The sequence below is a fragment of the Phocoena phocoena genome, chromosome 3, assembly GCF_963924675.1.
Source record: "Phocoena phocoena chromosome 3, mPhoPho1.1, whole genome shotgun sequence".
Classification (NCBI taxonomy): Eukaryota; Metazoa; Chordata; class Mammalia; order Artiodactyla; family Phocoenidae; genus Phocoena; species Phocoena phocoena.
In genome coordinates this window covers 116,515,515-116,537,547 of record NC_089221.1, presented here as the reverse complement: position 1 = coordinate 116,537,547, position 22,033 = coordinate 116,515,515, and the positions used below count along the sequence as shown (strand labels likewise).

General features: G+C 38.5%; 1 protein-coding gene across 5 annotated transcripts in view; it reads right to left on the bottom strand.

Moving 5' to 3' along the window:
• The window catches only part of CTNNA1 (catenin alpha 1), a 171,538-nt gene that overhangs the window by 124,677 nt on the left and 24,828 nt on the right, over positions 1-22,033 (bottom strand). For 3 of the 5 annotated variants that reach the window (XM_065874271.1, XM_065874273.1, XM_065874272.1), the window contains exons 1-2: positions 19,364-19,468; positions 17,782-17,977 (exon numbers count right to left, since the gene is read on the bottom strand). In XM_065874271.1, the coding sequence (XP_065730343.1) occupies positions 17,782-17,977; positions 19,364-19,468 (301 nt within the window). Of the gene's footprint in view, positions 1-17,781; positions 17,978-19,363; positions 19,471-22,033 lie in introns of those variants that run through there. The other 2 variants (XM_065874270.1, XM_065874274.1) reach the window with 2 other exon arrangements.

The following is a 22,033-nucleotide window of genomic DNA, read 5'->3' as shown; positions in this document are numbered from 1 at the left end:
CTTCGTTGTGGTGTGCAGGCTTCTCATTGTGGTGGACTTCTCTTGTTGGGAGCACAGGCTCTAGGCGTGGGGGCTTCAGTAGTCGTGGCACACGGGCTCAGTAGTTGTGGCTTGCGGCTCTAGAGTGCAGGCTCAGTAGTTGTGGCACATGTGCTTAGCTGCTCCGCGGCATGTGGGATCTTCCCGGACCAGGGCTCAAACCCGTGTCTCCTGCACTGGCAGTCGGATTCTTAACCACTGCACCACCAGGGAAGCCCCAATCCATTAACTTTTAAAAAAAGGGGGGGTGGACCTCAAATTTCTGCTAAATGGTCATCTCTATAAAAGGAACATGATATTTTAAGATTGACTTGAGATGTTTAATAAGGTAATCAATCAACCTTTAAAAACGATAAATGTAACTATCAATTAGTTTACAGTGCATACTTGTAAGAGTTATCAAAAGTACTCTTTCTGTACACAAAAAAAGGCAAACTAGGAAAACTGAGGCAGACAGGCAGTCTGTCCAAGGTCACATGATCAGCAGTAAAGGCTGAGAATATAACTGTGTCTTCTGGAACCCACTACTACTGTTCCATCAGCCATGAAATCAGATCTGTCAACATGTCCATCCCCTGGCATTTTCCCCTAACTAAGCTGGGGATAAAAGTTAAGCTCTTCTGGAGTTTAAAACAAGGACAAATCACAACTATTAGTAAAATAAAGCAAAAAACACCGTTCTACATGAGAACAGGACAAGATAAAGGCCTTTCTGAAGTATCAAATACCTTGAGTAAATTCCCTTCAAAGCAATCCAACTTTTTATAAAGTTATGGGTAAAGGACAGGTTTGAAAAGTGTGTGTGGGTGTGTGTGTATGAGAGACACACATACACACACGAAGTAAAAAAAGAGAGAGGATTGTTTTTTCTTTTTTAACTTGAGCCTAGGAAACATGAGATATTCTATTATGCCACTCCTTTAAAACAAAGGACGTTGCTAGGTAATATTAATGAATATATACTCTTCTCCCAGAACAATGTCTGGAGTAGATCAAACAAGGTATTGGAACTGGTCTGAATCCCAACTTTGCTATTTGATGGCTGTGTGACTTCGGGTTGCTTCAGCTCTAAGTCTGTTTTCTCTTCTGTAAAATGAGAATACCATCCCCTACCCCACTGGGCTGTTCTGAAAATTAAACGAGGTAATAAATACGAAGCTCACAAATACTTCTGTGCCCCTTCCACTTTCTCATCTACTTTCTCCAATTCTTAAACCTATTCAGAACATTGTCATTGCTCACACACCAATCATTTCTTATATTTTCAGAAATAAGGTCATGCTAGCAAGTTTCTCAAAGGATGAAGGAAAAATTGGCTTTTAATTTGTAGTGATGAAGTAGTAAAGGAGGCACCTCCTTCACTCCCATCTCCATAGTGCAGAAAGTGGTAAAAACCGGTCCTTTGGTGATAATAGCTACAAACAAAGCTTGACTTAGTTCCCCTTGCTGGGCTTTAGTTTTACCAGCTGGTTTTTAAAATTAAAAGAGAGAGAGAGAGAGAAATTATGCCAATCTGAGGCTCCTTCAAGTTCTTAAAAACTGGTCATCTCCCTCATATATCCTATTTACAACTTCCCATCCCCAAAGCCCATGCCATACTATAAAAATGGCTCCTAATCACAATGCCATAGCAGAGGGCACCAAGTCCTCAGAAATTCAGCTATGGAAACATCTCTATAAGCCTTCAAAAGTCCTCCAAGGAGACTCAAAATATAGAGCACAGTTATATTTTCCCTAAAAACAATACTAAGGATACTTCTAATATGCTCCTTGGCCAGAACTTTTTCTATCTTTAGGTCCAGAAAAAGACAAGAACTCGGCCAGCCCAGCAGAGGAACATGGTTTATCTTCTGTAAGTTATATAATCTACCAGCTCCAGGTGTCTTTATTAATGAAAAAAAAAACCCTTTTTTTAAAATTTCCACCTTAAATAGCAGATATACAATAATCTGTACTGCACAATGAAAATGGAAATCACAAAATATTTATGTCATGGGGGAGACTACACCAACATACACGAAAATATTAACAGAGGTGGTATAGCATAAGATTGTATAGCCCGATGGGTGATTATTTTCTGCTCTTTGTGTGGGTTTTCTTTTTTAACTTTCTATAATGAATATCTTTTTAAAGAAAAAAGTCTTCAAATAATTTTAAAATGTAAAATATCCTTAATCCATGTCTGTGATACATAAAACTGAGGTTTTCCTAGAAATGAATAACTTAAAGCACTCCAAGAAAGTCTATATGCAAATTTTCTTTTTTCAAAGGTATAAAAAAATCCCATGGCTACTAGTGTCACTGCAAAAAGGAAAAAGGAAAATTAGCATACATTATGAAATAAAAGCTTTGTAAAATCAGCTATCTTGAGAAGCTTATCCAAAATATGGGAAAGCCAACTGGTAAAATAAGGGGCCCATCTGCAGACCCAATCTTATTGTCATTATTTTTTTGTTTAGTTGCTGCAGGAGAAGCTCAACTATTATACAGACCCTAACTAGACACTTCTTAAATAGAACATTTTATAAGACCATATTGTTTGTTATCAACTGCCAGATCCAAAAGAAAAGATATTTTAAGACATCCACCTGAATATGCTTTTGAGGACCAGCAAACACAGCCCTGTGTTAAAATGACAGAAGCTTCCAGGAGAAGAGTTAAAAGCCATTCATCATCTTAAACATGTTCCAATTATTTATTCATTTCATGATCAATTTCATGTCCATATGTGTAATTCTGATTCCCCCTCTCCCACTAATTTCCTGGATAACCTTGGTCAAGTCACTTTGATCTCTTTATCTCAAAATGATTTTAACTGTCTAAAATTTTTCATTCTCTCAGATATCTCATACTATCCTTGTTAACAATGGCAGGCTTCAGTCTTTAAAATAAAAACTGTCCTATTTACCACACTCCTTTTAAGTTTTTGAAAAGTGAATAAAACTCTGGTCATAAATATATTAAAGAGAAGTCTTTAGTTTTCTGGTTCAAAATAACCTTCTTAAATCATATTACTCTATAGAGGATATTATTCAGCCATTAAAAATTATGTTGTAGGAAAGTATTTAATGATACTGAAAGATGTTCAGGACCCATTAAGTGAAAAAAATAAATGAGCAAAACATAGTGCTACCCATGTGAGTATATTCATAAAAAACAAACTGGAGGGGTCAAGACCAAAATGTTAACCATTGATTTCATCTCTGCGTAACAAAATTATAGCTGATTTTTACTTCCCTTTTGCTCTTACTATCAAAAACATGTTCACTGCAGAAAATTAACTTTTGTTAAAGGAATGTTTTCAGTTCTACCCAGAGTAGCCAGACGAAGAAGAGGGGAAAAAAAAAAAAAACAGCAAGCAACCAACATCACAGGTAAGTCTTTTATAAACCACCCTGTACTTAACAGCTGGGCATCTTTTTACACAGTAGAAAGCCAAAAAAAAATCCAGCCCTGAATTTGAATACAGGATTCCTAATTCTTGAAACTTACCTTTTTATTGCTTTAGCTCCACTGATAAACCTACTTTATATCAATTTCTCTTAAACATATCTGATTAAAAGAGCTCACCAAAAAGTGATATACCTGTTCTTACTTCTTTGTTATCATTCCACCAACTTTCTTTTTACAAAATAATAAATTGACAGGACCAAGTCTTCATAAAATTATTTGCCAACTTCAAGATAATCAAGGATTAACATGCATTTCCCAACCTGTCCCAATTCCTTCCCTCCATCACCCAAAATTTTTTAATTCATTTTCCATGATCTAGTAACAAAATAAGACATCTTCCACACTTGTCAATGAAGACAAACTGGCAATATAGTTGCAAAGAATAACAGATTTTATAACATAGTCCTTATGAGAAGGAACCAAATGGTGGAATATATCTGGTGTAACTCACTCACCCTGTGACATACAGATGAATATGAACAAAACACTTAATGCTCTCCACCTTCACCTTTCCATTCATCAATGGGTGATATTTCGCAAAAACCACAGACCCCTAGATGACACCTCCATAACTATAGAAAAACTGACAATGATTCAAAGAATTCCTGACAGATGCTTTAAGAGAACTTCCCTGGGGTGCCATTTTTAACCCACAAAACTGTTTATTTTTTGAAAATCAACCCAGAAAAAAAAACATTTAATACGTTATTTAAGTACTGTCGGCCCATCTGAATCAGTTCAGGGAGCACCCAGAAAAAGTCTCAATCTACACCCTTCCCCACCCACTCTGGGTAAGAAAAGGAGTTTTGAAATTTCTACTTTTTCTAGTAGACAGGATGGATCTTTTTAAAAAATTAGAAGAGTACCACACATATTCATGTTCTCATCTTCCTTACTAATTCAAGTGTGCCCTGCTGCTATTCAAAAACACTCCAAAGAGAGGCACTTACTTCCTGATTACACATTCAAATAAATGCATAACATGCATTTCAACTTGGAGTCACTTTCTTAAAAAATTAACTAGTAGCAACCACGTTTCTACATCATGGTTGAAGTCATGCCAAAGTCAAAAATTCAATACCCAAGATAACTTCCTTAGCTACACTGTACAAATATATTAAGGCAGAAATATTACCCACTGTATCTTAAAAGTATTATTATCCTGGTCAGTGTCATTATTTTTTTGAGTTTAACAAGATAGACTTAAAAAAAAAAAAAAGCAATTTCAAAATGACAGGAAACATTAGAATTTAATAACTTCATTCTCTTTTCCTCACTTCCAAGCTGGCTACACCAGAACCCAAGTATTTGCAAAGCATATGCTCACACAAGGGTAGTGATCCAGAAGCAGACAGCATCCCTGACACATCCCAAGTCAAAGAAAGTGTAGCCTCCAGCCTAGAGACTTACAGTTTAAGTCAGACAGACAACTTTAAGACATAAAACACCCAGATGCCAACCAGTTAGTGACTTTCTGGAATTTATATTTTGCTTTTCCTGCTCAAGTTAAATGAAGAACAACAGAAAACGGATTAAATAGTGAGAGCGGAGGAAGAGGGGTCAATAATGAACAAGTTTTAAATTAATCACAGTCCTCAGGAACATACGAAGGGTAGGAATTGGAGTGGGAGCACTTCTAACAACAGATACAGCCATCACGGGATCACACGAAAAGAGATATCCACAAAATTAAGCAGCGAAAACAGGATGAAAAATCTACCAAAATAGCAAGGGGAAAAGGCAGGATAACAAATGACAAGCCAGAACTTAAAGCAAGAATATGAGAAAAATCAGCTGATTTCTTGTTAGATTTAATGAAGAAAGTGATTACACTAATCTGAAAACCTAATTAACTTAAATTTAATCGTTTTCAAAACGTTTCTCTGCTATTGCTCTTCCATAGCATAATTAACACTTTTTGAAATCCATACTCAATATTCCAGGGTAGGAATACTTGTCATTTTTTTCCTGTGAAAAATTAAAGATCCCATATATAAGATCAAGCTTATGATTTCAACATGAATAAAACCACACTAACAAGACCAGACAAATTAAAATGCAGTCTCACACACCCACACAAAGCTCCTCAAAGCTATGCTTCAAGTCTTCACATCATGAACTTAGCAAACCCAGATTTCGCTCTGTCTCCTGTCTACCTCTCAAATCCTACTCGAAACACTCACTGACAGCTGCTTTGTCCTGATTACATCTGCCTTCTAATATCTGTCTTGCAGGCTGACTATATTAGATGTGGGTATACCAGTCTGAAGCTGTCAACATCTGCACTGGACAGGAGACCAATTTTCACCTCCTTCAATCTGACTCTAGTTAGCTGCCAGGGAGAAAATTATGCCTCAAGAGCCTGAGAGCTTACGCTCAATATTCTTTTGTCAGGGATAAAATACATCATTATTTTCCTTAAAACTGCCTTGCCAAGATCTACAATGAAAAAAAATATATATATATATATACACACACACAAACATATATATACACCACAAAAATATGTACACACACACACATATACATGCATGCACACACATCTCTCCATATGTATATACTATTTTCTCCCTGTATACAAATCATTCAAACTATAACAAGGAAGAAGGCCTCTACGTCCTCAATTTCACTGCACAATTACTGAGATAAATAAAAGAATGTCTCTTAATATCAATTTAAAACCCTCACTGACTATTCCTTCTTTATAACAATGTCCTTAAAAGACCATCAGTTTTATCTGTGTAATTCTGTACTTTCAAGATTTAAAAAAAGCTGAGAAGATATTTGTGCAACAAGTCCATTAATGAATATGGTCACCAACGAACTGTAACTGCTAAGATCACACAGATCTTAGCAAACTCAACAGTTTTAACTCTATTGTTTTAGAACACCAATATATACTGCTTTCTTGCTCTAAAAGTTACAAGACACTTTCTACAGAAAAGATGGTTCTTATAACAACTGAAGCTTAGTACTGAACAACAATGATGGCTCTCAATAAGCTGAAGTCCTACTTCTACTCAAGAACAATGGGCTTGCATTATAATCAAAGTTTACCTGAAATGGAATACTGCAATGATCCCAAAGCCAGAACTTGAAATGAAAAGCCTCCCAAGAAATTTTAAGACAAATACTGCCTGACATAAACAGACATGAAAGGTGGGAAACTATAAGCCAAACATTAAAATGTTTGCTTTCTATTTGCTTGTCAAGGATACTTAGTAAAAGTATTTACTCTATTTTTACCTTCTATCGATTTGGGGAGATGGGGTATGTAGGTATTACTATTAACTGTTTTTCCAATATTGGAGAGGAGGCCGCAGTGAATTAACCAGATGTTTTCATGTTGTCCACCATGTGAATAACAGCACATACATGAGAGATGACTGGGTGTGGTTAGTAGTATGGCAGTCATGGAACAAAAATCAAACCACATGGTCTGGGAGGCAGAAAAAGTCACTGGATTTAGCTGCAATCTTTGTTCTTTTCAACTGAACTCAACCACCTTTTCCAGGACTACCATAAATCAGGTCCCACCATTAAAATCATTACCGACACACACAATCATGTCTTGATTCTCCAACTCCAAGTTAATACTACCTCTGCATACCAAAAGATTAGTGATGAGAAACCTAAAAGATTAGCACCTCTGGTCCAATAAGCCATGTCACAATTTTTGAAAACCTGGCATAATTCCAATCAATAAGAAAAATAACAGGGATTCAACAAATCAACAAAGGAGCACTAATGTTTATAGATACTTATCACTGCCCTAGGGGCTCTCACAAGCATCATCATGTTTAAGGTACAGTCATAAACAAACACAAAAAAATGGTCAACATCAATTACTCCAAATAATGCAAATTAAAAAAAAATAAAGTAGCATTTTACACCTCTAAAGATAGTAAAAGGGCTTCCCTGGTGGTGCAGTGGCTGGGAGTCTGCCTGTCAATGCAGGGGACACGGGTTTGAGCTCTGGTCCGGGAGGATCCCACATGCCGCAGAGCAACTGGGCCCGTGTGCCACAACTGCTGAGCCTGTGCTCTGGAGTCCGCGAGCCGCAACTGCTGAAGCCCGTGCGCCTGGAGCCTGTGCTCCACAACGGGAGAGGCCACCACAACGGAAAGCCCGCACACGGCACTGAAGAGTGGCCCCCGCTGGCCGCAACTGGAGGGGGCCCCGCGCAGCAAAGGGGATACGATGCAGCCAAAAATAAATAAATAGATTAAAAAAAAAAAAGATAGTAAAAAATTTTAATGGACTATCCCATTACTTGTCAAGAAGGATTATTTGCTTCCATTGAACATCATATTATTATATCCCTTGTTCCCTAGGAGAATGCTCCACCATTCCTTGTGTCCTGGGGTGAACATGTGATCCACACTGGCTAATCAATCTCCTCTGGAGATAGAAACTGGTTTAGAGCCGAGCGTGACCAAAGCAAAGCTAATCAGTCCCCTCCGTGACTAAGATATAAACACTAAGAAAGAAAAGTATTATCTGCTGGGATGACAAAACTAGGATGACCACCTCAAACTAGAGGTGGGCATCTTGTCCAATATGTATATATGAAAACAGAGGTAAACAAATACATGGAGGCAAGTGATGAAGGAAGCTTCACATCCCTTCAGTCAAGTCACACTGGCCATGCCTGAACTCAGGATCTACTCCTGGAACTCCCAATTACTAAGACCCATTAACTCCCTTTTTGCTTAAACAAGTTTGAGTTGAATTTCTGTAACCTGTAATAGGTGAGGTTACATGGACACTAAGCAAACTAGATAGACAGACAGATAGATAGACAGATATAGCCCTACTGGAGAACTATTTAGGACTACATTTTTAAAGTCCTAAAATCTATGTCCCTGAGGAAACTTTCTGAATGGTAGTTACATGAGTATACATATATGTAAAACTTCTTCAATCTGTACACCAATTTGTGTACTTTGCTGTATATAATATAAATTATACTCTAATTTTTTTAAAAAAGATCTGTGCCCCTATATTTCTACTCCAGGAAATACATCTTAAAGATATAATTTTTTGAAAAGGGGAAAACATTATATATAGAGGGTATTCACTCTCTACAGCATTATTTATATCAAAAACATTAAAATAGCCTCTAAGCCTAATAATAGGGAAATGATGTAATAGAAAGCACATAGTTTGGTTTTTTTAAACAAATTTATTTATTTATTTTTGGCTGCACTGGCTCTTTGTTGCTGCACCCAGGCTTTCTCTAGTTGTGGTGAGCAAGGGCTACTCTTTGTTGCAGTGTGCAGGCTTCTCATTGCGGTGGCTTCTCTTGTTGCGGAGCATGGGCTCTAAGCACGCAGGCTTCAGTATTTATGGCACACGGGCTCAGTAGTAGTGGCTCGCGGGCTTAGCTGCTCCACAGCATGGGGGATCTTCCCGGACCAGGGATCAAACCCATGTCCCCTTCACTGGCAGGCAGATTCTTAACCACTGCGCCACCAGGAAGTCCCAGAAAGTACATAGTTTTAAAGATAATAAATTCCAAGGTTATACTAAATCATAAAAAATTGCCTGTAATTAGTGTTAAATTTTTTTAAAGAAAATAGTAAAATGATACCAAAGCTAGAAATAAAACTAGGGTAAAATGCATATGCGTGTAGCCAAGGACTTGAAAAGAAACACAAAACTAAATAAATATAAAATACTATTTATAATAATTCAAAAAATAAAATAATGTAAACTAATAAAACATATAGAGGATATATATATTATATACATATACATGGTGCTATGCACTAATGAAAGAAATAAAACAGATCTAAATTGATGGAAACATATTTTGTTCATAGAAGACTCAATATAGTAAAAATATCAACTCTCCCCAAATTGATTACAAGTTTAATGTAATTCCTACCAAAATTGCAGCTTTTTTATAGACATGGACAAGATTATCTAAAATTTATATGGAAAAGCAATAAAAACTAGAATAGCTAAAACAATTTAGAAAAAGAATAAAGGGGGAAGAATCACTCTACCCACTTCTAAGACTCATAGCTACAGCAATAAAGACTACGTGAGCATTGGCAGAGGGACAGACATATAGATAATACAACAAAACAGAGAACCCAGAAATAATCTCACACAAGTACAGGTGACTGATTTTTAACAGGGTGCAAAAGCAATTCAATGAAGGAAAGACAGTCTTTTCAACAAATGATACTGGAACAGCTGGATGTTCACAAGGGAAAAAAAGAACTCAACCTAAACCTCACATTTTATACAAAAACTAACCCAAAATGAGTCTGAGAGTTAAACGTAAAACATAAAACTTCATGAGCTAACATAAAGCTTGTTAAAGAATTCTTAGGAAAAAAAATAAAAAAAGAATTCTTAGACGTGACACCAAAAGCACAATCCATGGGCTTCCCTGGTGGCGCAGTGGTTAAGAATCTGCCTGCCAATGCAGGGGACATGGGTTCGAGCCCTGGCCCAGGAAGATCCCAAATGCCATGGAGCAACTAAGCCTGTGTGCCACAACTACTGAGCCCATGAGCCACAACTACTGAAGCCCATGCACCTAGAGCCTGTGCTCCAGAGAAGCCACCGCAATGTGAAGTCTGAGCACTGCAACAAAGAGTAGCCCTGCTCGCCACAACTAGAGAAAGCCCACACGCAGCAACAAAGACCAAATGCAGCCAAAAATAATTTTTTTTTAAAAAAAGCACAATCCATAAATGGGGGAGGGTATCAATAAATTGAACTTCATCAAAATTAAAAACTTACTATGCAAAATACCTGTTAGGATGAAAAGACAAGCTACATCCACACCATGGAGTACTCACAGACAAACTACTGACAGACACACCAACTTGGATGGCTCTCAAGGACAACATGTTGAGTGGAAAAAAGAAAAAGCCAATTTCAAAAGGTCATATACAGTATATTATACTGTATGATTCCACTTATACAATATTCTGGGAATGACAGAATTAGAGATGGAGACAGATTAGTTGCCAAGGGTTAGGGATGGTGGGGAATATAAGCAACATGGGTATGACTATAACAGGTAGCATGAGGGAAAGCTTTGTGGTGATGGAATAGTTCTGTATCTTGATTGCAGAGATGGTTACACAAATCTTCACAGGTGATAAAACCACAGAATTACTGTGCCAACGTCAGTTTCCTGGTGTTGATACTGTACTATAGTTCCATAAAATGTAACCATTAGGGGAAACTGGGTAAAGGTATACTGGACTGCTCTGTATTATCTTTGCAAATCCCTATGAATCAAAATAAAAAGTTAAAAAAATAATAATCCGTTAGTTGACTTTTTATTAGTGTAAATAAACACTGAAGCAAATAACGTAATGGAATTTTTTTCAACTTGATGGAAAACTGCACACCAGAATCTTAGAATGGCTCTAAACTGAGGAGAGTATGCTAATTTTAGGTAATTCACCTGGAGTTTTTAGTAGCACACACTGCCTCAATATATACCCTAAGTGATTCAAGTCTGAGGAAAGTATTATAATTTTTCACATGCCAGGTCCCTTAGTTTTATCTATGAAGAAAATTAGCCATTTACCACAGGCCAAGGGGGCAGTAAACCTGCTTGACAACTGGTCAACTCTCCCTTTCCACAGTCTGTTGCAGCAGTCCTGTCCTTAATAGCACCATCTCACTGCCCACCACCTTGATGGTTTCCTGACTGTTGGTCTGGCCTCCAGGCTCTCCCCCAACCACTTTAACGCTTCCTGTACACACCTGAGAAACTAATCTCTCCCAAACACCACTTTTCTTCATATTCTGTGTTACCCAGATGGCAGAAATTCTTAAAACAGGAACAAAGTTAAGGAGACATATTTCAGTTTAATTTAAGAAGAAAAAAGCTTTAAAAATAAACACAAGGCTGGAAAAAGCTGCTTCCAGAGGCAGCAAGTCCTGAGTCACTATATATATTTAAATATATGGGAACCTGAACCTGGGAGACCTGTTCCAGCCACAGAACCCTCTAATCCTGTATCATTTCCCAGACTGTGCTCCCTTCTTCACCTAGCATTCCAAGCCACCCTCTAAAATCTAGCTTCCAAGCTCTTTCTTATCCAACCTCTCCTCCCAGCACTCCTCTCCAGTCAGAACCCTCACTGTTCCTCACCCACATCTTGCTCTGTCTGCTGGTTTTCTTACCTGAATGACTTCTTCCCCTCCCTTCTTTCACCTTTCAAGATCCACTACTACACCTTCAGGAAGCTTTTCTAATCCCATGCTTAACCTCCTAGTCCACTCCATTCTTGGCATGACACTCATGCTATTATTAATTTACATTTCCATATGTCCTGATTATAAGCTCCAAGATGAAACAGGAAAAACAGCCTCCTGTCTGTCTGCCTTTTTTCTTTTTGGCCGCGCCGCTCTGCATGCAGAATCTTAGTTCCCTGATCAGGGGCTGAAACTAGGCCCCCTACAGCAGGGGTCCCCAACCCCCAGGCCACAGACCGGTGCGGCAGACTGTCAGGAACCGGGCCGCACAGCAGGAGGTGCGGGCAAGGGAGCGAAGCTTCATCTGCCTGCTCCCCATCGCTCGCATCACCACCTGAACCATCCCTGCCCCCATCCGTGGAAAAATTGTCCTCCACAAAATGGGTCCCTGGTGCCAAAAAGGTTGGGGACCGCTGCAGTGGAAGCACTGAGTCCTAACCACTGGACTGTCAGGGAATTCCTGAAGACGGTCTCTCTGCATCAGAGACCACACATGGTCACCCAGCCCCTTCCCCACTCTGGTGTCTCTAAACACAAGCTTCTTCCCAGGAAAACCACTGTTGTGCAGTACACCAATCATTGGACCCTTTACCGAACAGAGTATCATTAGAAGCCGTGCGGGAATACATAAAGGTGCACCTCATATTCTTGGGGCCTTCTCCTCCCTCCTCCACCCAGAAATGCCCAAGAGCTGTAGGGAAGAAGTCACTGATGCAGCAGCAAGTCTCTGTTCTTGGCCTTTGAGATCTAACTGTGAATTGTAACTAATGGATTAAAAAACCCTGTTCTAGTAGAAACTATTCCTCATCAGTCAACCTCCAATTTACCATCACTGGTCCTCCTTTTTTAATGTCTCCCCCTTTTCAAACAAGTTTCATTTAGGCTTTCCCATCTCTGTCCCTTGGATGTCCCCTAATCAGCTAAGGGCCCTCTTTTTCTCATCAGAGCCCTATTCAAGGACTCACAAATACTCTTTTCCAGGTATTGTTAAAATACATCAATATATGGGCTTCCCTGGTGGCACAGTGGTTAAGAATCCGCCTGTCAATGCAGGGGACGTGGGTTCGAGCCCTGGTCCAGGAAGATCCCACATGCCACGGAGCAACTAAGCCCGCGAGCCACAACTACGGAGCCCACGTGCCACAACTACTGAACCCCGTGTGCCTAGAGCCCGTGCTCCGCAACAACAGAAGCCACTGCAATGAGAAGCACACGCACCACAACGAAGAGTAGCCCCCACTCACCACAACTAGAGAAAGCCGCGCACAGTAACGAAGACCCAACGCGACCAAAAATACATAAATTTTTTTTTTTTTTTTTTTTTGCGGTACGCAGGCCACTGCGCCACCAGGGAAGCCCTAAATAAATTTTTTTTAAAAATCAATATATGTATAAGGAATGAATGCTAATGGGTATGAGATTTCTTTTGGGGGTGATGAAAATGTTCTGGAATTAAATAATGGTGACAGCTGCACAATTCTGTGAATATACTAAAAACCACTGAATCATATACATTTTAAAAGGGTGAATTTTATGTTAAGTGAATTATATCTCAATTTCTTTTTTTTTAAGGTAAGATTCTCCACTAGTATCCCTGCATTTACATTTGGCAGTGGGGAGGAAACTCACCTTAATTTTTGGAAAGAGCCTTTTCTCACATAATTCTTGGAGAACATAGTCAATTACCTTCCTCAAACATTTAAGTGCCTATCATAGAACAGGCACCATGATAGCTGCCACACAGAACAGTCACCAGGCCAGCACAGAACCTACCCTGCTGGAGCCTAGAGAGGGGAAGACAACCAAATATTTAATTATCATTGTGCTAAGAGCTAGGAAGAAAAATAAAGTAAGAATGACCTAATCAGGGAGGGGAACATGGCGGGTGGGCAGGGTCCCAAAAAAGCACATCTCTATGAGGCACATGTATGCCTCAGCCCATATAAGGTAGTTAACAACTAGTTTGGGCTGACTACCAGTACAATGAAATCCCTAGATCACAGGGGTTTGGAGGCCATGCAATTGATAATTGGCTCCCACCCACCACAGGAGATTCACCTGGTCTTGAGGTAAAGTGACCCTGCATTTATGTATGTGAATGTTTTACCCACTGACAGTGTTACGATAACATTTTAGTGTACTCACAAATGTTTGTGTTTATTATTCATGTAATCAGGGGCAAATACAAAAAGAAAATTAAGTTATGCTGAAAAACTACATGCATTCAAGTCTCTGGTTATTAATTATGACTGCACAGAAAGCACAGGACTTGTACAAACTCAAAGATATAGAAGGTCCAATTTTTGGCTCAAAAGCATTATAAGTACCTAAATCAATTATTTATTTGAAAACAGCAAGCTCATATCTTTAATCCTAGATCAGAGGTCAGCTAACTACAGCCTGTGGGTCAAATCTGGCCAACCCCCTGTTCTTATAAACAAGTTTTCCTGGAATACAGCCATGCCCATTTGTTTATATACTGAATAGCTGCTTTCCCAACACAACTGCAGAACTCAGTAGTGTCAAGAAAGACCTTATCGCCAATAAGGTCTAAAATATTTACTACTTGAACGTTACCCCCCCCCCAAAAAAAAGCCAACTTGTACTAGGCAAAAGTAGCCCACATTGATTTGGAACAAAATAATCTTTTTATACATCCTTTAGGGACTTCTCTGGTGTTGCAGTGGTTAGGAATCCGCCTGCCAGTGCAGGGGACACGGTTCGAGTCCCGGTCCAGGAGGATCCCACATGCCGCAGATCAACTAAGCCTGTGCACCACAACTACTGAGTGCACTCTAGAGCCCGTGAGCCACAACTACTGAGCCCGCGTGCCACAACTAATGAAGTGCATGCACCTAGAGCCCACGCTCTGCAACAAGAGAAGCCACTGCAATGAGAAGCCCGCGCGCCACAATGAAGAGTAGCCCTGCTCACCACAACTAGAGAAAGCCCATGCCCAGCAACAAAGACCCAAAGCAGCCAAAAATAAATAAATATACATCCTTTAGCAATTAAGTGTTCCAGTGGATAAGCAACAGACTTGAAATGCAAAGGATTCTAACTCTACTTAATAAGTCAATCTGCTATGGAGCGCTAGATAAATCATAATTACTCTACGTTTTATATGCCAGTAAAATTCAGAGCAGTTAGGTCAGAGTTTTGCATAAGTGCTCAGAACGACTGAAAGCGGGCCTGGGAAAGGTTTTTGCATGAATTATCTTTCCCTACCCAATAAATTACCCCAAAGTTTGGTTGCTTAAAATAAATATTATCTCCCCAAGTTTTCTGTGGGTCAGGAATTCAGGGTTGATTGGGGCTGCCATCACCTGAAACTTGACTGTAGCTGGGGGATATGCTTCCAAGGCAGCTTACTTACATGCTTGGCAATTTGGTACAAGAGACATCAGTTCCTTTCCACAAGACCTCCTGAGTGTCCTTGTAACATAGCAGCCAGCTTCCCCAGAGTGAATAACCCACGAGAAAGAGATAAGAGGATACAACACTCTTTTTATGACTTTGCTTCGAAAGTAAATAGTATAACTTCCACATCACATTCTATTCTTTATAGAACAAAGAGTCTCTAAGTACAACACACATTCAAGAGGATCAAAGTTAGACGCCACTTTTTAAACAGAGAGGTGTCAAAGAATCTGCAGATATATTAACATCACTTCAGGGTTTCAAATGATGAGTAAACAGCTTCAACAACAAACCAACAAGGTTTGGTTGACTAAAAAGAATCTGTGCTTAACCATTTTCATACCACATATTTTCTACTTATGATAGGAGAGAGGCTGCATCACCATTTGTTAACAATCACCAAAGAAAAAAGTAAGCCAACAGAAAAAAGGCAAGGCACTTCAGCTTTTCACATCTGATACAGTAACGATGATGACAGGCAGTTATATATTTGCTTTAGTTTTACTTTTGTTTTGTTTTGTCTTCCTGCAAGGAGAAGGAAAATTATGGTGACTAAATCATGAATAGATCAAAAATAATTACAAAGCTGGACTGGGACGAACAAGTATTTATGATTCAGAGCCACATAAAAGATTTTCTCAGATATAAACAAAAAAACACAAAGAAACAGAAATTTAGATATGCATTCATAATAGGGGGGTGCTTGGGGAGAGTGTATTATACCATGATTGCTACAGATTTGTATCAGAGTAACTTCTGAAACAAGGAACATATACAGTGGGGAAAAAAGCTACTTGCAATAATTAAGCTTTATTTTGAAAATAAATGTCTTAAGTCACTAGACAATGAACACTTGACCAAATTCACCTGTTAAGATTTTGAGTTTCATTAGAGGAGGCAAGAAGGCCTAGGAAACAAAACTTTCTGAGGTCAATGAAGTAACAGCCGTCCTGATATCCTCAATAGGAAGCTCAAAAATGGTCCTGAATTGGAAAATTAAACCACTTTAAAATAAATTCATTAAAAACCCACTCTACTAAGTTGATAGTGTCCTGCCAAAATTCAAGTCCACCCAGAACCTGTGAATGCGGCCTTATTTAGATATAGGGTCTTTGCAGATATAACCAAATTAAGATGAGGTCACACTGGGTGGACCCTAAATCAGTGACTAATGTCCTTATAAGAGGTAACTTTGCAACACAGAGATACATGGAGAATAAATACCATGTGACAAAAAGAGCCAGATATTGGAGTGATGTGTCTATAAGCCAACGAATGCCAAGGATTGCCAGCAACAACCAGGAGCCAGGAAAGAACATGGAACAGATTCTTCATCTGAGGCCCCAAGAAAGAATCAACCCTGCTGACGCCTTGATTTCAGAACTTCAAAAAAAAAATTTCTGTTGCTCTAAGCTACCAAGTTTATAGTAATTTATTATGGCAGCCAGAGAAAACTAACACGTCCACCTAGCTAGTATTACGGAACTTAAGTAATCTCATCATTTGCAGTATTAAAATATTTATTCACAAACTCAGAACAATGGGAGATAGCATCTCCACTGAATGCACTGCTCTTTTTGGGTACTGTCACAGGGATGAATTTGACTTAAGATTCCAATGGACTTTGTACATTGCTGTCAGCCATCAGAGAGCCACTGAGGTTCTCCCAAGAGCCAGTAAAGCACATGCACAGAGCAGGAGGTCAGTTCACCTTAGATGATATCCAACAGCCATAAAAAAACCTATGTCTTTGTTGAAGTCCTCCTGCTGGACCAGAAGTTTAACACAAAACTGCAGGTTTCAAGAAGTTGATTGTCCAGATTTAAAGTCCTCTTATCTAGATAACCAACAAGGACCTACTGTATAGTACAGGGAACTCTGTTTAATATTCTGTAATAACCTAAATGGGAAAAGAATTTGAAAAAGAATAGATACATGTATATGTATAACCGAATCACTTTACTGTACACCTGAAACTAATACAACATTGTTAATCAACCATATTCCAATATAAAATTTTTTAATAAAGTCCTCTTATATTGTGATTACATCACAGCGATGAGTTTTTCTAATAGTAACTACTGATAAGCTGTGGGTTACAATTTCACTTTTTACTACTTCTGAGTTTCCAAAAATAATGTTTCCCTTAAGCTCCATTTAAATTATTTTAAACTCAAGCCAGTGCAAATATGCATGGCTGATTTTACATACCAGTCTGACAGAATGAAGCAGTTTCTAGTGCTTTCTGAAAAGAATGGCTGGACATTTTTCCATTTTATCACCCTTACATCTTCAGCACAAACTAAGAGATATTACATAGGATAAAATATAAACTTCTGCCCCATTTATTTCCTATCAAATTGTGTTATAACATTTCTAAGACTCAACTATTATTTGGAACACCCAAGGGAACTGGATTCAGAGTCTCCAAAAAAGACGTTCCTTTGTTAATCTCTCCTGATTAAAGCTTAAGCCAGTACAACTTAATACATCTCCACTAAGTGAATATTCATAGTTACCTGAGCAACTGGCAAGCATATAAGAATGAAAATACTGACCACAAAAAGTCACCTTTAAGGATTATTTTTCTAGAAAGGCCTGCCTCTCTATATATAAAAAGCAATATTGACCTACCTTGTTTTCGAACATCTTCTACAGCAGCCACAAGCTCCTCCTTGAGAAACTGACTCTCCTTTGCAATTTTATCCCCCTTCTCCAAGAAATTCTCAGTTGCCTGTTCAACAGATGCAGCCAAAACATGGGCCTTCTTAGAACGACCTCTCTTCTTATTAGAGGGCCCCTTGCTATTGGTGTTTACCAGGGTTGTAACCTAAAAGTTTCATTTTTGAAAATTAAACTGTAGTCAATTAAAATTTTAAAAAAAACAGAAAGACTAACATCTTTAAAGGTAGCAAGAATAAATTATTCATAATAAAATGAAACATCACACTTATGAGATTCCACTAAGCATTAACAAATAACATACAACTCTCTCCATATTTAAGATATTCAGGAATGATACTCTATTTAGTTTCCAAAATAATTTAGCTATCTCAATGTGTAAGCTAAGAAATATAATGAATATTTTAATTCTTCAAACGTGATCATTAGGTTTTTAAACTTCATTTTACAAATTAAAAACTGGTAACAAACAAGTTACGTCTCTACTGCATGTCATCAAGAAGGTTAGAAAGAGGTTAACAATGAATTTATTAGATCTGCCTGGAGGTCACATTTTTCCATGTTTTCAACCTGTGCAAAATGTTTTAAGATAACTTGCTTCTGAAATCTTTTCAGTGTATTCACACAAATCGCAATTAATTAGGAAAGGCCCTTAATAAAGAAAGGAACAATTGCCCAAAGCAGCCTACTGTGATGTTTTAAGTCCCAGACATTAACCATCATTAACACATATAATAATGATGACCTGTATAGGCTGAAGATGACTGAACATCTATTAGTGTAACGCGGTCCACAGAAGACCTGAGAGCTGCAGTAGATGGGCTCCAAGAAAGTAAATATTCTCGAGTATTACCACCCACTCCTACTTACTTACTTATAATACTAGTTTATATTTATGAGCTAGAATGGAGTTTTTTAAAAAGATAGCACATGCCATTACATCTCATTTTCATGCTCACACAGTATCTGTCTGTCTGTCTGTCTGTCTCTCTCTCTCTCTCTCTCTCTCACACACACACACACACACACACACACACACACACACAGGAGTAAAATGTGCCAAAACACTAAAAGTGCATAGCTAGTTGCTAACAGTTAATGAAATGTCATCACACTGTGATATGTGTACTTGTAACAAAACATACCAAACCTACACCCTCAAGTTAAATGACCTGTTAATCAATCCTAGACAACAAAAGGTGTGTTAAGCAGGGTGGAGAAGCTTAACAGTCAAGGCTCCGCATCCTATCTTTTTTTGAAATACTTTTAAGTATTAGTTGTACTACATACACTAGCCCCTATTACTGCCAGTAAGACTGAAAAAATGGCAGCAAATGTGTTTCTAAAGGGCTAAATGAATCCACACATCAATATTTAACTATTAGCGGAGCCAAACTGTCTCATTACTATCAGCCTAAACTCAACCACTCAAATTAAGGCTTTGAACTAAATAACCTTGCCCTGTGTTTATTACCTGGGCCTATTGCTATGGAATCATGTTACAACAACTACGTATTTGTTTGCAGATTCTTACCTGGGTAACAAGAGGCTCCAACAGTCTTTCAACTGCCAGAGTCCTGATCTCTAGACTTTTGGGGTCCCATTTGAAGTTTATGTTGCCTGCGTGGACAGCAGTCATTTCTGAAAGAGAAAGAGACAAGGTCAGGCAAGTATCAAACACAAACGTGAAACATATAACAAGTCTTCTCCTACTTAAGGACTTTTATACCAGGAAAGCTACAATCACAAGATGAAAAAAATTCTTACCAGCCTGCACATGAGGGCCCATAATTCTTACAACCTCTTACACTTAAGATTTCGAGTTTACAAACATTAGGGCTACTGTAAGAGGGCATTCCCAAACACAGAGCTTTTCCCTTTTGGCTTCTCTGGCACCAAGACACTTCTACCTCGAGTTTTTCCACACTGACTTAGAATTAGGATGAAAAGCTAAAGTGAAAGAAGACTAATACAGAAGATTCTGGTTTTTCTTATTCCAAAATATTTATAGTAAACTATTATCTAAAAGGTAAACCTCACTTCACTGTTTGATGGATTCTTAGAGAATATCTTCTCTTACTATATTAAAACATAATGCTTAAGCCTACTGCCCTCTGCACCTACAGCTATTATCACTTGTAGCCAGAAGAAATTTCAAGTCACACTTAGTCAAATATCACTGTATCAGTGTCAAGGTAAACCTCCATTAGACAGAGGCTTTAAGACTAAGGGAAAAAGACTTCAGCCAAATACCAAGCAGCTGGTGTTTGCTTCTAAAAGTAGTGCCTCAAAGATTAAAGAAAAACCAGAAAACCAGGTGAGACATGTAGCTGAAGTAAACACTAAAACTCTCCAGACAACAAACTGTTCATAGAAATATAAAACCTTTTAGGGTGCATTTTTGTGAACAAGAAATTCTACCTCTCAAATTTTATTCTAAAGGAAAAATTAAGGTACATGTAAAAACTTGGATACAATGATGTTCACATCAGCACTGTATACAGTCATTAAAAACTGGAAACTACCTAAATTTCAAACAGATCACTGAATAAATCACACAACCAACCACACAAGGGGATACTGTGCTACTCTTTAAAAACTATACTGACAAAATTCAGAAAAAACAAAAATTAGTGTTCTCACTGCCCAGGTCTTTATTTCTATTAAATACTATTTCCTTTAAAAAAAAAAAAAAGGCTTATTAAAGGTCTGATATAACCTATTGCGCAGAAAGCAAGGAAAGACACAAAGACTAACAAGATCATATCAAAAAGATACTAGAACCAAGGGCTCCATTGGCTAAATTCACAAGTTGAGTATCAAGAAGAATAACTGTAACTGCCTATTAGATAGCTATCCTACGACCACAGGGATCCTCAAAAGAAAGGGGGTGGGGGGCTTCCCTGGTGGCGCAGTGGTTGAGAGTCCGCCTGCCGATGCAGGGGACGCGGGTTCGTGCCCCGGTCTGGGAAGATCCCACATGCCGCGGAGCGGCTGGGCCCGTGAGCCATGGCTGCTGAGCCTGCGCGTCCGGAGCCTGTGCTCCGCAATGGGAGAGGCCACAACAGTGAGAAGCCCGCGTACTGCAAAAAAAAAAAAAAAAAAAAAAAGAAAGGGGGTGGGAAGAGAATTTCTGTACCATAAATATAGAATAGAATTAGAAAATGACCATTTTGTAAACCCCAGTGGGATAACTGATTCAAACACGGATTATCAATGAATGTTAACACCATTAGGTGATAGGCTATTGGGGAACAGGGTATTTGTAAGGTGCCGAAGTACCACCTGAACAGGCTACTTATTAATTACAAAGCAGGGAGGATACACCTTTACAGTGTTGGGATCTAATAATCATCCCCTTAAATAACTAAACTTAGTATTGCTAATAATGCAACTCTGATAGTATATGCCTAACCCAATGAAATATGAAGTGCCCTACGTTTCCTAAAAAGTACTCTTAATGAAAAAAAAGTTTTAAATGTTTTTCAAGAGCCTCTGTATTACTATAAACTGAGCAAAATTATCTGTGCAACAGCAAAATTAAAATTAAATGTTTAACCTGAGTCTAATGAAGCCTCTGCACAGGGATTCTAAGCCTTTTTCAATGTACGGATCCCTTTAGCAGTCTAGTAAAGTCTATAGACTAATGTTGTCCAATAGAAATATAATACAAGCCACCTATGTAATTTAAATTTTTCTAGTAGCCGTGTTAAAAAAGTAAAAAGAAACTGATGAAATTAATTTCAATAATATATTTTATTTAAAACAGTATATCTAAAATATTATCATTTCGTTATGTAATCAGTTTTTTCTAATTAGAGATGTTTACATAAGTACTAAGTATTGGAAATCTGGGATGTGTTCTACACTTAAGGCACATTTAAATTCAAACAAGCCACACTTCAAGGGCTCAATAGCCACATGTGGCTAGTGGCTTCAGTACTGCACAGGGTAGCTATAGACCCTTTCTCAGAACTTTTTTGAAATGCGTGAAATATAATTCAAAGGATTACCGCCAAGGGGGCTTCCCTGGTGGCACAGTGGTTGAGAGTCCGCCTGCCGATGCAGGGGACACAGGTTCGTGCCCCGGTCCGGAAGGCCCATGAGCCATGGCCGCTGAGCCTGAGCGTCTGGAGCCTGTGCTCCGCAACGGGAGAGGCCACAACAGTGAGAGGCCCGCATACCACAAAAAAAAAAAGGATTA